This window comes from Strix uralensis, chromosome 18 (assembly GCF_047716275.1).
Source record: "Strix uralensis isolate ZFMK-TIS-50842 chromosome 18, bStrUra1, whole genome shotgun sequence".
Taxonomy (NCBI): Eukaryota; Metazoa; Chordata; class Aves; order Strigiformes; family Strigidae; genus Strix; species Strix uralensis.
This window is the reverse complement of record NC_133989.1, coordinates 1,820,587-1,836,424: the sequence shown is the minus strand read 5'-3', so window position 1 is coordinate 1,836,424 and position 15,838 is coordinate 1,820,587. Positions and strand designations below refer to the sequence as shown.

Below are 15,838 nucleotides of genomic sequence, written 5' to 3'. Positions count from 1 at the left end.
GGGCCTGAGGGGCTGCACCCCGGCCAGAGGGGAAGCAGCCGGCCGCAGCGGCGCGCTCCTCCCTCGGGGACTGGGCGCACCTGCCGCTACGGCGAGGGGAGGCGGAGGAGCTGCCCGAGGAGCCCCGCCCGGGGCCGGGGTCGGTGCGGACAGGACCGGGAGGCGGTGTGGGGGGGGGCGGGCAGAGCCGCCCGCCTCAGCGCTGTCACCGCGCCGTCCCGTCGTGCCCCGCGCGGGCGAGCCCGGGCGCGCGCCCCCGCCCTCGCTCACTTCCGGTGTCCGGCAGTGGCAGAAGCCGCCGGCGGCGCCCCCGCTCCCCCGGCGCGAGGGGGGGGGGAATGGGCGGGGCCAAGGGGGCGGGGCTTACGGAGGCCAGTGCCCGCCGCCGCCCAATCACCGGCCGCCAATGGGGAGGGGGAAGAAGGGGCGGGGAAAGCGCCGGCACGCGCCGCGCGGCGCCGCCCCCCCGCCCGCCGCGGGCTCGCGCCCCGCGCGCCCGAGGGAGCGGCGGGAGCGCGCCCGGGCGCCCCCCCCCCCCCTCCCGCTTCCCCCCCCCCCCCCCCCAACTCCGCCGGCTTCTCCCCCCCCCCCCCCCTCCTCCGCCCTCCTCCCCCCTTCCCCTTCCCCTCCCCGCCCGGGAGGAGAGGCACGGAGTGACCGACGGAGCCAGAGCTCCGGCCGCTCCGAGACCCCGCTCTCCTCCATGGGGCCCAGGTAAGCGCGCCGCCCCCTCAGGCGAGCGGGGGGTCGCCATGGCCGCCCGCCCCCTGAGGCGGTGGCGGGGCGGGCCGCCCCCATCCCCGCGGCCGCCCTGAGGCGAGGTGAGGCGGGCAGCGCTCCGGGGGGGGCGGCGGGGAGTCCGTCCGTCCCCCCCCCTGCTGCTCCCGCACCGCCGCCTCATTTATTATCATCGTTATTATCACCCCCCACCCCGGCACCCTCCTCCGCCGCGGGCAGAGCCCGCCGCCCGTCGCGGGGGGAGCGGGGGCCGATCGCTCCCTGCCCGCGGAGGGGGCACGGTGCCTTCTTTGGGACGCGATGTCTTATTTGGTGTGGGTGGATGGCTTAACTTGGTAAGTGGCAGGGTTTAACCCCCCTCCCCCGGCCCTCCCCTCCCCTCGCTCCTCCGCCCGCCCCCCCCCCCCCCCCCCCCCTCCCCGTAACCTCCAAAAGGGGAATTTTCCAGCTGGTAATTTCTGCTGCGTCAACACCCAGCTCAAGGGAGAGGAGAAGAGACAAGGGGGCATTTTAACAGCAGCTCCACTTGCGAATAGCCAGCCTCAATCCCGGCTCCAGCATTAAAACCCTTTCCGCCCCCTAAAAACCAGCATCCGTGCAAGTTGGACCAAGAGTTTGTCAGGAGTGTGGTTCAAAACTGCTTGGAAAAAGGGATGAGGTAATAATACTGGTGAAGCATGTTGTATTTCTCTCTTTCTGCCTGTCTCTCTTTCTCTTTCTCCCTCTCCTCTTCTTTTTTTTTTTTTTTTTTTTTTTTTTTTAAAAGCCAGGCCTGTTTTGGGTTATTGTCTCCCCCTAAAGCCAGACATAGATCGCCTGGCCTTGCCTCCATTTTAATTGCAGGCTGAAATGGGGGAAGTGACCCTCTTTTTTTTTTTTTTTTAAGGAAAAAAAAAAAAAAACCCCAACAAACAGAAAAAACCCTTGAAAAAATAATGCTGTTCCTTGGGGGGGGGGATATAGGTGATTTTTCATAAGGCTGTAACAAGTGCAAAAGTGGCTGAAAATGTTTTCTGTCATGCTGGGAAACTAGTGAGGTATCCTCCCCCCTCCCCAGAAGAAAGTGTTTGTAAAATTTGGCTGAGGGGAGAAGGAGAGGTGCTGGGAAAGGTGCTGGGAAAAGAAGGGGTTGTGCTGCTGGATTGCCTTTGTGTCTCTGTAAATAGACATGTCAGTTCCCAAAGTAATACAAGTAGTGTCTGATAACTCAATCCCAGATGACAAATAGAGAATGGAGCAGATTTTCAGGACTGTAATAGTGGGAGGATTTCTCTTTTGAAACGGAGGAAAAAAAAAGAAACGTTGGTACCTCCTGAGGAGGTTCTTCACCGGCGCGTTATTGTGAAGCTGAGCGTTTGGATGAAATCCGGAGATATAAATTGATATTTATTTATTTTTACACCTGACAGGGGAAAGATAAACAAAGGAGAGTTTAACAGCTCTTTAATGAATTCCTCATGCTTTTTATTTTGCAATCTCAATGATTCATTTGGCAAGCCTTACAGGACCGGATTATTATCAGCATTGTTTAAAGCCATGCTAATTAGGAGATGTGTTTAGCAAACAGTGGTATTGTAGACACCTGTACCAAAGTTCTTGCATGCATTTTAATTGCATCACTGGTATCATTTTTAGCATTTAGTCACTGTAATATAGATCTAGGTCTCAGTTCTCGAACTTGATCAAGTATTTATTACAAGTGTGGATTCTCTGTGCACGTAGAGCAGCCCTGCTACTAATGCATTAAATGTATTTTCTCAAAAAAGAGAGGAAGTTTGTTTTTTTTTTTTTTTCTGTGGGGATTAAGAGGAAAACCTATGTTATCCAAGAAGAGTGAGAAAAATGTAATTTTGAGGAAGCAGCTTGCTGTGCACTTTTATCAATACCTTGCTTGAACATTTTATGGTTTTATAGCATCTTTTAATTGGAAATAAAATTTGACTTTTCCCTTCTAAATTCCGCCTATCTTCTCTCACTGTTTATCAAGTTTTATATTTTGAAATCCTCAGTGATGGAAAAAAAAGGGTGGAGTGTGTTATTACTCACAATATTTTCAACATGTGGTGAGGAATTATCGCTCTAAGGTGCTTTTTGGGAACTGACAAGAAATGGGTAGAGGAGCCTGCCCTGTGGGCTGGAGGGAGAGCCTCAAAGCAGTATTTAGGGGAGCTCCCAAACATACGTTCCTTAAAAATATTATGTGGTCTGGTACGCTGGTGGGATAACTGTAACTGAAATAGAAAACTAGTCTTTTGTTTTTGATGCAGCCTGTCCAGGAGGGGGAAACTCACTCACAGCTAAACTTCTCTCACAGTTGTTTTCATAGACTGTATGTTAGATTTGGTGTAACTGGGTCAATTTTAGTGTGGTACCAAAAAATGGGGTATTCTAACATTAGATGTTTATCCATATACTTTAAATGCTGCTTCGTTCTAGAGTGTGTAGGATTGAGCCTTTGAAAACATGACCTGTACACGGGGTTCTTAGAGACTGAAGAAAATGGGCCGCTTTTTCCCCGTGGTCTTTGTTTTCTGGGACAGTTGTACAACAGTGGATATGTTCTTTGCAAGAGGATTTTTTTTTTTTTTTTAATAACTGGAAGTGCTTAGAGGAAAACCAGTTTAGCAGCCCCCCCTCCCCAGCAGTCCTCTGTCAAAAGGAAAAATACCTCGTGTGGGAAAGATCTGTTACTTGCTGTTAATACGACTGCTTTTCCTCCGGTAACGAGTTGTGTTGCTGTGAGGTTGAGCGTATTCTTTTTGTCTTTGCTATCCACTTGTGTGGATTTTTTTTTTTTTTTTTTTCAGATATGTGTTTTTGAAGTTTCTAAGCAAAGTTTCCTGTCTTCCCAGCAGCACAGCAGCAGGCTAACACCCAATCCAAACTGCTGTTGCTTGCTTTCAGAGCAGAATTATTTCATAAACAGCTCAACCTTTCCCAGGACATTTTTCCCTTCATGTTCTTGCCGGTTTTACTGGCTGCTCCAGAGCACTCTGTAACGCTCTCTAGACTCCTCCTAAATTGGTAAAAAGCGTTCACAGGGGTTTTCCTTGCTCCTGTGTGCTTAGTTTAATGGGCAAACAAAAGGGCAAAGAGAAGGCTTAGTTTAAGTCTTTGAAGAGCTACCTGCAGTTGTAATGGTTATCCCACATGTCCGTTATAATTCCCAGGAGCCATTCCTGGCTGCGAGCGTTACCCTAGAAAATTCTGACACTTTGCTTCTGGCTTATGACTGGCCTGAATATTTTTTAAGTGCGTAGCTTACCTGTGTTTTATGTGTGTGATATTTGAAACTCGAGATGTATTAATAGTGAAAGCAAGCGTGCCGTGGGGTTGTCTGTAGATAGCAGGGGTCACGTTAGGCGAGAGTACAAGGACCTACCACGTCTGTGAGATAGAGGGAGGTATTTGGTCTGTGTGAAGTACTGCGATACTACTCCTTAACTAAGGATCTCTGTGAGCATTTTAATGGTATTTTGGTCAAGTACAAGGACGGTGAGGGTGGCAGTGTTAAAATTTGTTGCTTCAAAACTTCACTTTATTCCTTCTTGAGGACTTTTTGTTTCGCTAGGTGATGTGTTTGTGTTACAGCCCCTTTAAATACAGCTTCCAGTAGTTGGTTTTTCTCAATTCCCTCTAGATTTTTAGTCCTTTAGGCAGGAGGAGAAATAAAAGTGTGTATTGCTTGGTGTAGGACTTCTTTCCCTTGACATGCGAGAGGAGAGGACCTTGACTTCCCTGAACAGTTCAGTAGTTTTCTGGTTCGTGCTGCCTGGGTGGTTTGGACGCACAAGGATGTCCAGTTTGGAGGGATAGCTGCCTGGGATTCGGTTCTCATCCTGTAGCTGTCGACTGAACGTGCTGGCATTGTAACTGCTTTTGATCAGTCTTCCCCTTCTGTGAAACAGCGGTGCTGGGGTTTACTCAGCTCTTCCAAAAGATTTTCTGTTACACTGTTGAAAAATCATAGTTGTGCTAGAAACACTCTTCATAAATGCAAACTAGTGTGAAGTCCTCACGGAATTTCCAATGAGATATGGTGGAGTTCAGAGGCTCGTGGGTGGGGTTTTCTGTCCCTTACCAAGTTAGCTGTGGTGCAGTTATTTTCTGAGCAGTTACTGTAACTTTCTTTCATACCCATATATTTAAGAAACATCAGACTGCCTTGGAAATGCTGGTTTTGAATAGCTTCCGAGCGCTTTGCAGGCAGGCTGAGATCCTTGACGGTAATTCTAATTAGATGGAAATGTGTTCCACTTTGCGGTGTTCTGTTGCGCACAGGTAAGGATGTACGAGTGTGTGGAACCAGCTGCGGAGAGGAACAGTAGCTTTGCTGAAATGTAACGGGCAGATGCCAAGCTAGAGCTGAAACTCACCTTTTTGCCTTGCGTTTTGGGGATGCGGCTTTTATTCCAGCCCATACAGTGATGATGCCTTTTGTCCTGTTACTCACTCGGCTTGTGTACACGCTCAGGAAGAAAAACATTCTGCAAATGTTGGAAGCTGCTTAGCGTTCGCTTTGTCGTAAAACTGAGTTGGGGTGTCCTGTAATGGAGGGAGGCATCAGAAATGTTCTACAAACACAGCTATTAGCTTGTGCATGGATTAAAATAAACTTAGTAACAAGAATGTCAGAGTGTGCGCCAGGAATTTAGCTGCTTAAGAACCCTACTTAGAGAAGTGAGAAGGGTTTATTAAGGAATATGTTTATACCTGTGTATACTTAAATACCTAGTTATCTTTCCTAATTATTTCCTTGGCTTGTGTTGAACAAACTGCTTATTCCATCCAAGCGAGTTTGCTTCCTGGTATTTCTCACCTTGTGAAGCACAACTCTGCAGGAAGAGTGGGTATTTCGGGCAGTTACTCACTCTCTTTTGACGAAGGGATTAAACAAAATTTGCACCTTTTGCACTTACATACCGTTGGAGGAAATACCTTTCTGACTAGTGCTCAAATCGTGCTCTGAAACAGAAGAATTGATGGTCTGTATTAGCCATTAGGTGCTTAAAATACCCAAACAGACTAGTTTAAGTACTGATAAACGAAGTAGTCAGGATACAGTACTCCTAAAAGTCCTGCCCCTATAGTAGTGGAGAATGAGGTGGTGGCTAAATATAAAACTAGCTTATTGACTTCCTTCTTATTACCACTGTATCCTTCTTGGCTTCACTCCACTTTTTTTTTTTTTTTAATCATAGTTGATCAAATCTGGATTATGAGATTTATACTAAAAAGTAAAAAGGGATACAGGGCACTAAGTGCTTGTACTGCGAATTACACAAACATAATTAGATTGTTTGCAGAGCACCTTCTATGTTATCTTTAGTTTTGCACTGGTTGATTTTTTTTAACTCTTAGATTATTCCCAACTCCTTACATGTCTCTTCTGTCTCTTAGGTGCTCTTTCCCTCGGTTCCTCCCAGTACTATATTTCTCTCTAAAAATTATCTCATGATTCTTCCTCCTTCTTCAGCTCCCTCCCTTTTTACGTACTGAGTTTGGGAACTTTAGCAAAGATCCCCTAGTTAAAAAGCCAAAAACCGGTGAGAAAGTCTTGGGGGAACCATTCTCAGGGCAATTCCCAGTGTGATATGCTTGCAGTTCTTTAAACCTCTTTTTTTTTTTTTTTTGTTTTAAGGTGCTTTTTATGTTGTTTTTTGGCTAACAGATGCACAAGGGCAAAGTCTTTTGCTTAGATTTCTTTTGTGACTCTCTTTTTAAGTGGAAGCTTAAGATCTTGTAGGTGTTAATGGCACTTGGACAGGTAAGTGTCATACTAGCCACAGGCATTCGGATTTTTTTAATCTTCACTGCTAGAGCAGCAGATATACCTGTAGCTAAATTCTTATATTTTTTTGATATCACCAGACTTCGCAAGCCTGGTACCCTGTAAGGTAACTTGCTTTTTCAGTGCTGGCTAGCTCTTAATGTTCTTGCTGCGTTCTGCAAGGTCTGTGGCATGGGTAGGGTTGGATCGGTTCCTCTCTTGATGCAACCAGATGAGAGAAAGAGAGAACAGAGATCAAAAATAGGGGAATGATACGAGCAACTGTTTCTGTACCATGATGGAGCTCTCCACGATGGAGAGACAGACACCTGGACAGAGTTGGAAGTTACGGGGAAATGAATAGGGGAATGCAGAGGAAATGCAACGTGCAGTGGAAATATTACTGCAAGCGAGCATTTTGAACTAAAGCGTGCACCCGGTGCCCTGTTGGAAAGGTGCATCCTGTTGTATTAGCAAATTGTTACCAGTTGGAATATTCTGTTTCAGGCTGCAGAGCTTTTACAGGCATGAGCAATAAAACTTTTACCTGCTGTTAGGTATTTGCATCTTTTTCTGTACCTTTGTGGGTTTTCTTTTTTGAAAATTTTAAAATTCTTGCAAGAGGAGCAAACTGCTTTACTTAGTAGTACCTTTGTGCGCGCTGCTCTTGAACTTGAGGGTGACGCTGGCTTTTGAAGGCCATGACTCAGTCAAGTTAGGTGGAAATAGAACTCAAATATCTTGCTTTTGTATAATGTGGGCACATAATTTTTCTGTAACCTTTGGTTTGAGGAGAATCACTGTAACTCTTACTGTTAGATTAATGCTAACCCCATTTAAAGTGTGTGGATGGCAGGTGTCACAGAAACATTAACTGAAACTTTGTGATGTTTACTGGAACAAACAATATTGTTAAAATTGTTTGAAATCCCGTTTTTTACAGTGAGTTCTTCAAAGCATTTCTATCTGGAAGCGGTCAGAAATTGTTAATAGTCTTAAAATTTGTGTGTTAAACTCTTTAACTTAACACAAGGGCTAAAGAATTTTTCCTATCTGTCAGAACATATCAGAATATATTTCCTATATATCAGAATATGTCTTGTTCGAAATGGAAAACTGGGTTGTAAATATGCAGCTATTTTAACTGGTGCTTGTATTTATTTGACACTGCAGGTTTTTGTATTAAGTTAAAGTTTAGATTTTAATGTTTGCCTCCTGTTCTTTTCATTCCCCAATACAGGGCATCTGATGAACCTTTTGGAGCTTGTTACCAGAGACCATTCTCCTCTATTCATTAAATCATGCACTATCCAGCTGTGAAACATTGTGACGTTTATTTTTGCTAACAGGAAACATTTTCAAATATTGGTAAGTTCTCAGCATTTAAGGATATTTTTGTAATGTGGTAAGGGAAAGAGTAGCTGCATATGCCATTGTCATGAGGACTTACAGTTCTTTATAAAATTTGACTTAACATTGATAACAAAGGCTCGCTTAGAAATCTTACCCAACTGCAGAAGTTGAAGAAATACCTCTGGCTATTCTTCTGCTCTTACCTTGTGGTAGGGCTGCCTCCATTAATCATGGTCACTGGGTTCTCTTCTGTTCGATTAGAAGAGGAAAACAGGTGCAGAGCTCAAAGCAAGAAGGAAAAATGCAGAGCAGTGCAAAATAGGGTAGGTCTCAGCTTTACAGTTCTTACCAGACTGTTCTGGCTCGTTTTGTGACTCTGGGACGGAGGCGTAAATGAGAGTCTTAACAGTAACAGTCCTAAGCCTGAGTGAAAATACGTATTACTTTTACACTTCACTAACAAAGTAATTGCCCATGTGTCTGTGTTGGTCTGGCTCCCTCACTCCCCCATTTTATTTTTTTTAACTGTCTAACTAACAGGACTGAAAAGAGCTAGCCAAAACAATTGCTATGGAGAAGCAATCAGAATTAGAGAAAGGCAAGACTTGGCAGTCTGAAATAGAAATTGAGAACAAAGTCAATGGTATTTGCCTCAGTTGGGTTATATTTGTTTGCAAGATTTTCACAGTTCTGCTTGTTGCCATAAGAATGCTTGGATTTTCCTTGTTACTTCATTTGTTTATTAGATATGTTATTTCACCATTTATAATGGTGAGCATTACTTTGTTTTGGAAAAGCTTTCTTAATTTCTATCTTCTGATGTTTTCTTTCACAATCTGTTACTACAGAAGGTCAGTCTTGAAATCAACACTATTGATTTATAGCTTATTTTCATTAAGAGAGCTAATCTGTATGATGTCCGAAATACAGAGATCAGAAATACATGGCAGATACTTTGCTGTAATGATTAACAGTATATAAACAGTATAAAGTTTTGAATAACTTTCAAGTTTTAGTTGAAGTTAAATGTTGAAAGTGTAGTGAATATGTTATTCTGAAGAAAACGAAGTCATTTGTTTAAGGAAAAACAGGTGTACAAGGGGATAGTTACAGTGGATGTGTCCTCACAGACAAAAAAACATTGTGTAGGTGAACTATTCCCTGTACCTTGTAATCATAAACGCTGATGTTTTATCTGAGAAGTCTATCTGTGAGTGTTCCTTACTATACCTGAACATCTCTATTTTACACAGAATCTTCAAAATCTTGGGATTGTTTAGTCTCCTAACCTCAAATGGCTTCAGCCAGTAGAAACGGGCTGTTATACATTTCAAGAGGAAATTCTCATGAATATTCTATTGCTAACTTGATTTTTTTCAGGAGTTGTATTGGTAGCTTTTTAACCTCAGTATTTGATAGGTCAGATAAGGTGAATTAGTGCCCTTTGGGCCAGAAATGTCTCTTTAAAGAGTCATTAAAGTGAGAATGTTTTGAAAAGCTACCAAACAGGAAACACTGTTGTTTCAAGGATCTGTTTGAAGTTTTAGTATCTAAAATTAGACTTTTTTTTTCCCATACTTTAAGGAGTAACTCTTGCTTATATTATTGCAAAAAATGTAACCAGGCTTTAATTACCTGCAGTGTGTTGATACGCTTTGAGTTAACATTTGTGGGGTTGATTAAGTCATAAATAAGGTGAATTTGGAGGGAAAGCACTTCAAAATGTGTTACTGTTGTTCAGTAATCTTGTAGTTTAATGTTCATAACTTCTTCCGGTTTGTTTTTTTGTTATAGTTCTGTCTTTCTCCTACGAGAGTGCACACAGTGCTATCGGAAGGTCACAGAACAGTGCACTACCTGTGCTGCCCTAGGGCTGTTGATGTCCTCAGCTGTTGTAGGAGAAACGCTAGACCTGGAACCCAGTTTGTTACTGGTAAGACGTAATTGTCTTGGATTTTTTTTTTTTTAATATTAAAGTTTGCACGCTTTCTCGAACAAAATCGGTAAAAAATCTCTTCACTGCTTATTACTTGAAGAACACTATAGCAAAATGTGCATCTCGGGTCTTCCCCCCCCCCCCCCCCCCCCCGCCTATTTAACTTTACAGTTTCTAAATTTCTAATTCTCATTTCTAATTGCCTTCCTCCCAATATGCGGGGGCTAACAGTTTTCCCTTAGCTCTCATTTTCAGACCTGGTTTTCTCTTGAAATTCTTCACGTGCTGTCAGAGCTATTGCAGGTTAAATGGATTTTTCTAAGATACCTTCAGAAATCGTGTCTTTTGGTTGCACTTTTGTAGTGTCCAGCTTCTGCACACTAGCTGGCCCCGTAACTTCAGGTAGATGGTTTGATAAACCAGCCAAGTTGCTGGTTTAAAGTTTTGGAGTAGAGAATGAAATATTTGATGATTGCTCCCTGTTATGTTCTGCTTATTGGAGTTAGATTTTGCTTATGGTTCATGTTTGGATTGCAGAAACAAAGCTTTGATGATATGAATGACTAGAACCGTGTAGTGTTTTGCTTGTCCTTATTCTTTTTGCTGAAATCGGCCTTTTTAGTTCCTAACTGCATTCAGATCTATGTATTTTCATGCTAGAAGCAATTGTAAACTGATGTTATGGTCTTAAATAGATTGTATTTCCTGACTAAATCTAACCTGGACCGACAGGGAGTTGGAATCTCTCTGCCTGCCCTGAGAACCAGCAGTTCGAGCGAGTGATTTCTTTGCTGGTGTGTTAGAGCTGCTGAAGGTGTAATGCTTGCCCTGCTGCTGCTGTCTGAATTTCACTCGACTTTCTGGATTGTAACTGCTACAGAGATGCTAAGTGCAGATGCTGTTTTGATGCTGTTTTAATGCTGTCGATTGTGGAGTAGTGTTGGCTTGAAATTGGAGAAATATTAGTGAATCATCATCAGGCAGATGTTAATTAAATGTTGGTTGGGGCTTGGGCTTTTTTTTTGCCCTACAATCATTGAGAATTGAGTGGCTCTCTCAAATTTGATAATAAAAATATAACTAGTATTTTTAAGTTCACTGGAAATAATTTGCTGCCCAAATTCTTGCCTTTTCTGTAGTTCTGTGCTATTTCTCAAGCTGAATGACGAAACTTTTATTTTCTTCCTGTGATTCCTAACCCGTAAGGATGAACGTGCTCTGTTGGGCTGTAATTAAACCCTCTCATCCCCAGTCATAAGGGAAAAGCAGTACACTGTTGTTTTCATGAAACTGTTGAGTTGTGAGTAACCTCTTTGGCCCAAGGGTCTGGCTTGGTCTGTTTACAAACATCTGCCTGTTTCTCTCTGAATTCAGAGTTGCGGTTGGAATGGCCAACTTAAACAAGGAATGGTTGGTTTCGTGAACTGGAACAGGGTAGAAGAGTTTCTTTTTTGGCAGCTGTTCATTTTCATAAGCTGTTGCTTGCACCTACAAAGCTGAATGTATGAATGTAATTTCGGGGTATTTAGTATCAAGAAATTGAAACTCTTCTAGAATCGTGTGCTCTTATTCCTCAAACACACTTAGGAGAAAACACTTGTACTTCTGGAGATTTGTACTTGTAAAACTCATGAGCGGTGTCTTTGCAGGGAGTTATCATCCTTTAATATCCCAAGTTTTCTGCTTTTTCTTTCATTTAGAAGAAGTGCAAGTACCGTCCTTTTCAGTTGCTAAGGTTACGTTGTGGTTTTTTTGTTCTCCATTCTCTTCACCACAGGGCACGTGGACAGGAGGAATCCTGTGCATTTCTGTTGTCTTTAATTGGATAAAAGTGAAACTCGTATACACACTATGTCTTGTTGTGCAAGGAGGCGTTTCAAGCCCAATCTCACCTTACAGAGCTCCTTTGCAGAGGAATTTAAAAAATGTTGGAATGTCTTGGGAGTGGAGACGTGGACAGGACACAGGGGAAGCAAAGAAGTGGGGTGTGTTTGTTGTTTTTTTGTATAATAAACCATTGGAGTGAATTTGAGTTCTTCCTTAATCTGTTTTTACTTTTCTCTGAAGGGAGAGGGGGGAGGAAACAACACATTTTTGGTTAAATTCCAGTTGGCATGTTTTCTCTAGGGAGCATAGAGTGACTGGTGGTGGAGTGCACTAGTGAATATTTTGGTACTCTAACTTGTGTCCTCAGTATTGAGTGTAGAAACATGTTTCAAAAATTGTAACAGACTAAATGTCATGTAGTTTAAATTTTTGATTTGCTTATATTCTGAGAGAGCAAAAAGTAAACAAACAGAAAATTCTACCAACAGCAAAAAACCCTACCAACAGCAAAAACGTGAAAAACCCCTCTAGTCTTTTTTTTTTTTTTTTTTCCTTTTCTTTCCTGTTTTCTTTCTGAGTGAAGGGAGTTTATTTTTGTCCCCACTATTTCCCAGGAGAGTGGACTGTGGAGGCTTTCATGTGTGTACTCCGTTCCTTGTCTGTGGCTTTTTGTCTAAATTCAAATAATGCACTGACTTTCAGATGCAACAGATTTGTACCCCTTAATTTTACTGGTGTAAAAATTTTGGTCAGGAGACTTCTTATGGGTGCGTATGCCGAGAGGTTGGCGTTGTAGGCATTACTGGTTACTCTTCTTAAAACCTTCCCAAGAGTAGGTGAAGATTGTGTTTATTTAGACTCTTGTTATGTCATCAGGTGATATTTTCATGTTCAAATAACTGTACTGATAGTGCAAAATAAACAGTTTTCATAGATGCTATATTTGTAGAACTAGGTTCATTCTAGCTAGGGTTAAAGATTATATAAATTATTAATGCTTACTTTGAGACCAGGTTTTTGACAACATGAAAAACAAAAAGCTGGCCTGTATCTTGACAGAAGTTTGCATGAAAGTGATTATTAAATCTGCTCATGTTTGGTGGTTCTTGCTGTTACATGCAAGTGTTGTTTGTTTAGGGACAGGTTTGGTTTTTAGCTACCTTTTGGAAAGTAATAGACTTGAATTACTGTATTGTCTGCAAATTGACTTACGAAGAAAACCTGATCTGTTACAATTTATTTTGTGGAAAGTCTACAGATGAGCTTTCATGGTTCATTGGTTTCTTGGAAAGCTGTGTTGTAGCCATGTGCTGTCATCGCAGGCCCAGGCCTAAAGGATTTTAGTAGGTGCTCAACTTTGAAATCCTTCAGTGTACTGAAAAGACCTGAGATAAAACAAAAAAAATGTATCATTGATCTTCGAGGTCTCTTTCTAGAAAATCTCCAGTTTATTCCATCTTTACTGTGCTTCCACTAGAAGTTTGAAGGGTACTGCTTTTCTGAAGAAATCTTTTCACAACATCTTTTAAGTGGAGATAAATATCATTACCAGGAAAACGGGGGGGAAAAAAAAGCAAAGCAACAACAAGCCACAAAACAGCATGTAAAATTGGAACACAAGAGCACAGGGTTTTGAAGCTTCCTGAATTTTTAACTACTAGCAAATTGCCTTAAATTTAACTTGGATTAATTCCCTAGTGATCCTTGACATTAAACGGATGTTCTGGTTTGACATGGGTAGACAGAAAACTAATTAATTCCTCTGAATTTGAGGCATATTTAATTTTCTCCCCCAAAGACCTCTCATTTAAAAGGTACAATGCTGTGACAAATGTTGAATGTGGAACGATGTGTATAAGGTAGCAGACCTTTAGACAGAGGAAGATCAAGATATCTACAATAATAATTGCTGGTTTGGAAGATGTTGAATTTTATTGATTAGACTGAACCCGGGAGCACCCACATCGTTGCCTGTGTACTTGAAAGAGCTGTAATGTGCTCACCTGCCAGCGGGAAGGATGCTGCTCTTTGGGCGTCCTCCCCATTCATCTCTCTATCTCTTTAAAGTACTCTGGACCAAGGACAAGTTGTCTTTGCTTTGCGTAGAAGAATGTATATTGTCATTATTTTTACTTGTTTTCTTACATTCATCATATTTTAGAATGTCAGGTGTTTTGCTTTCTTGTCCAAAAGGTACCTACCCACCCTCTGCTCTTGTCCCCCATGTCCTTGGAAACGTGGGCAAGGAAGACACAAGGACTGTATGATCTTACTGTAACGACACGCTTTTGTTCATCCATGGCTTGCCTGGAGGGTGTCTTCTGTCAAGAGCTTGGTGGGTGGGAGGGAGGCCAGTACAGAATCTTGCATAGATTTTTGTGTACATCTGTGTTTAGTAAAAAAAATCCCTTGATAGGAAGCAAAGTCAGAGAAAAGCTATTTCCTATAGAGGCTTCATCCGTAAAAAGCACCAGATTAGTCAACGCCTGAACCTCAAACTGGTCCAGTCTAAACCAAAGGTAGCAAGAGACAAATATTTTCATCTGGGTTTCTGCCACAGGCAGCTCAAACCGAGGACAAGGTCTATCTAAAATAGACTGTTCTCAACAGTGAGGGGGAACCCAACCCACTGCACTAAGCTGAATAAATATATGAAATAGTAAAGAAAATCACAAGGAATTGGTAGAATTCCCAGGTGAAAAACATTCAAGAAGAAAAGCTGTTGTTGTATAAATTCACAAAAGCAGCTGAAGACATTGACAAATACTCCTGATGCTAATCTGTATTAAATTGAGGAAGAGAAAATTATCCTTGCAGGAGATTTTTTTTTTTTCTTTCTTCTTTCCCCCAACCAGTTCCAGAGGGTTGATGTCTTAGAATATGGATTTTGATACCTGTGAAGGAACACCAAAAGGAAATGCCATACCTGAAACCTTGTGATGGCTTCGTAATTGTATGCTGTGAGGTTTTCTTGCATCTTCCTCTGAATCATGTGGATATGGCAGCTGTTGAAGACGGGATTGGTGATGGACAACTCACTTTATCCTATGTGGCAATTCGTATTTCCTGAGGGGACTAAGCTGACTCTTCAGCTCCTAAAAGTAGATGCAGTAGTGGTTTCTGGAATAAAGACAAAACTGAACTGTCATTCTGCCTTAAGAGGTGGTTCTCTCAAACCTGAAGATGTTGGGAAGTGGTGGCAGCCACCTACAGAGCCTGGGTTAGAGAGCTGCTGTGCTGACTGGTTCCATCACAACCTTTTCAGGCCAAACACCTGAAAAATCAATTTATTTTTTTTTTCTCCCCCTTACTCCCTGCCTCTGATTTTTGTTTATTTATTTCATTTATTTGAAATGGAAATGGCTTCTGTGTGAGAATTTGATTTGAGGTCTCTGGGCAGGTTTCAATGGTAAATAGGTAGTGTCGTTCAGATAGTGCAGAGCTGTGCTATTATTGACCTCTTCCAGTTCAAATTAAAAAAAAAAATAATAAGCTGCTTTGTGCATTCTGTCTTTAATTCTGTAGAAAAGCTGTATGGATTTGAAATAGATGAACACCAGTTCAGCCTGTTTGTGTTGCAGGAGGATGGTCTTTCCTCTCTAGAGGGAAGCAAATGCTTCTCAATGATCAGGGACCAGCTGGTCTTGCAAATTAGCATTTCTGACACTGCCGAAGAGACAGTGTCAGCTCCATTCCTGCGGAACTGGAGAAGCTTGTGCAGGCAATCTTGCATAACTTGAACTTTTGAATCATCAGGTGGCTCTCTAGAAGAAAGGTCCCGTGTCACGTATGTTCTGTGGGCTGAGAGGTGGTTTTCTAGCCAATGGTGTTGGCTAAACTGTCGCTATTTTGCTCCTGTAGATGATAATAATAGCACAGACTAGGGGAAGGGGGCAAAGGTCTTATGGATCTGTATTCCACAGTACAGGAAACTTTCTTAATCATGGCTATCCTAGGATTGCCCACTGCTGTGAGCCCGTTTGAACAGATGGGACTGAGTTTGTGTTTGAACTCGATGTATGTTAGAAGGTTGCTTCAAGCTCGCATCAGCCTCCTTACTGACAGTGCTTATATTTAACTATGTACGCTTCAAGACTGTAAGACCTCAGAAGCACAGTGATTTTGGTTTTATCAGCAACCACCAGTAGCCTAAATCCAGGCTTCTGAGGTGTGCGCCGGCCTGTAATTACACTTGAAATTTGGTCTTGTCAGCA

General features: G+C 42.6%; 1 protein-coding gene across 7 annotated transcripts in view; it reads left to right on the top strand.

Moving 5' to 3' along the window:
* Positions 1-620: 620 nt before the first annotated feature.
* ZBTB46 (zinc finger and BTB domain containing 46) overlaps positions 621-15,838 on the top strand; it is a 59,369-nt gene continuing 44,151 nt past the window's right edge. The window contains exons 1-4 of one of the 7 annotated variants that reach the window (XM_074888292.1): positions 621-1,073; positions 1,216-1,396; positions 7,749-7,876; positions 9,656-9,794. In XM_074888292.1, the coding sequence (XP_074744393.1) occupies positions 9,741-9,794 (54 nt within the window). In that variant the 5' untranslated portion in view covers positions 621-1,073; positions 1,216-1,396; positions 7,749-7,876; positions 9,656-9,740. Of the gene's footprint in view, positions 1,074-1,144; positions 1,397-7,748; positions 7,877-9,655; positions 9,795-15,838 lie in introns of those variants that run through there. The other 6 variants (XM_074888293.1, XM_074888294.1, XM_074888295.1 and 3 more) reach the window with 6 other exon arrangements.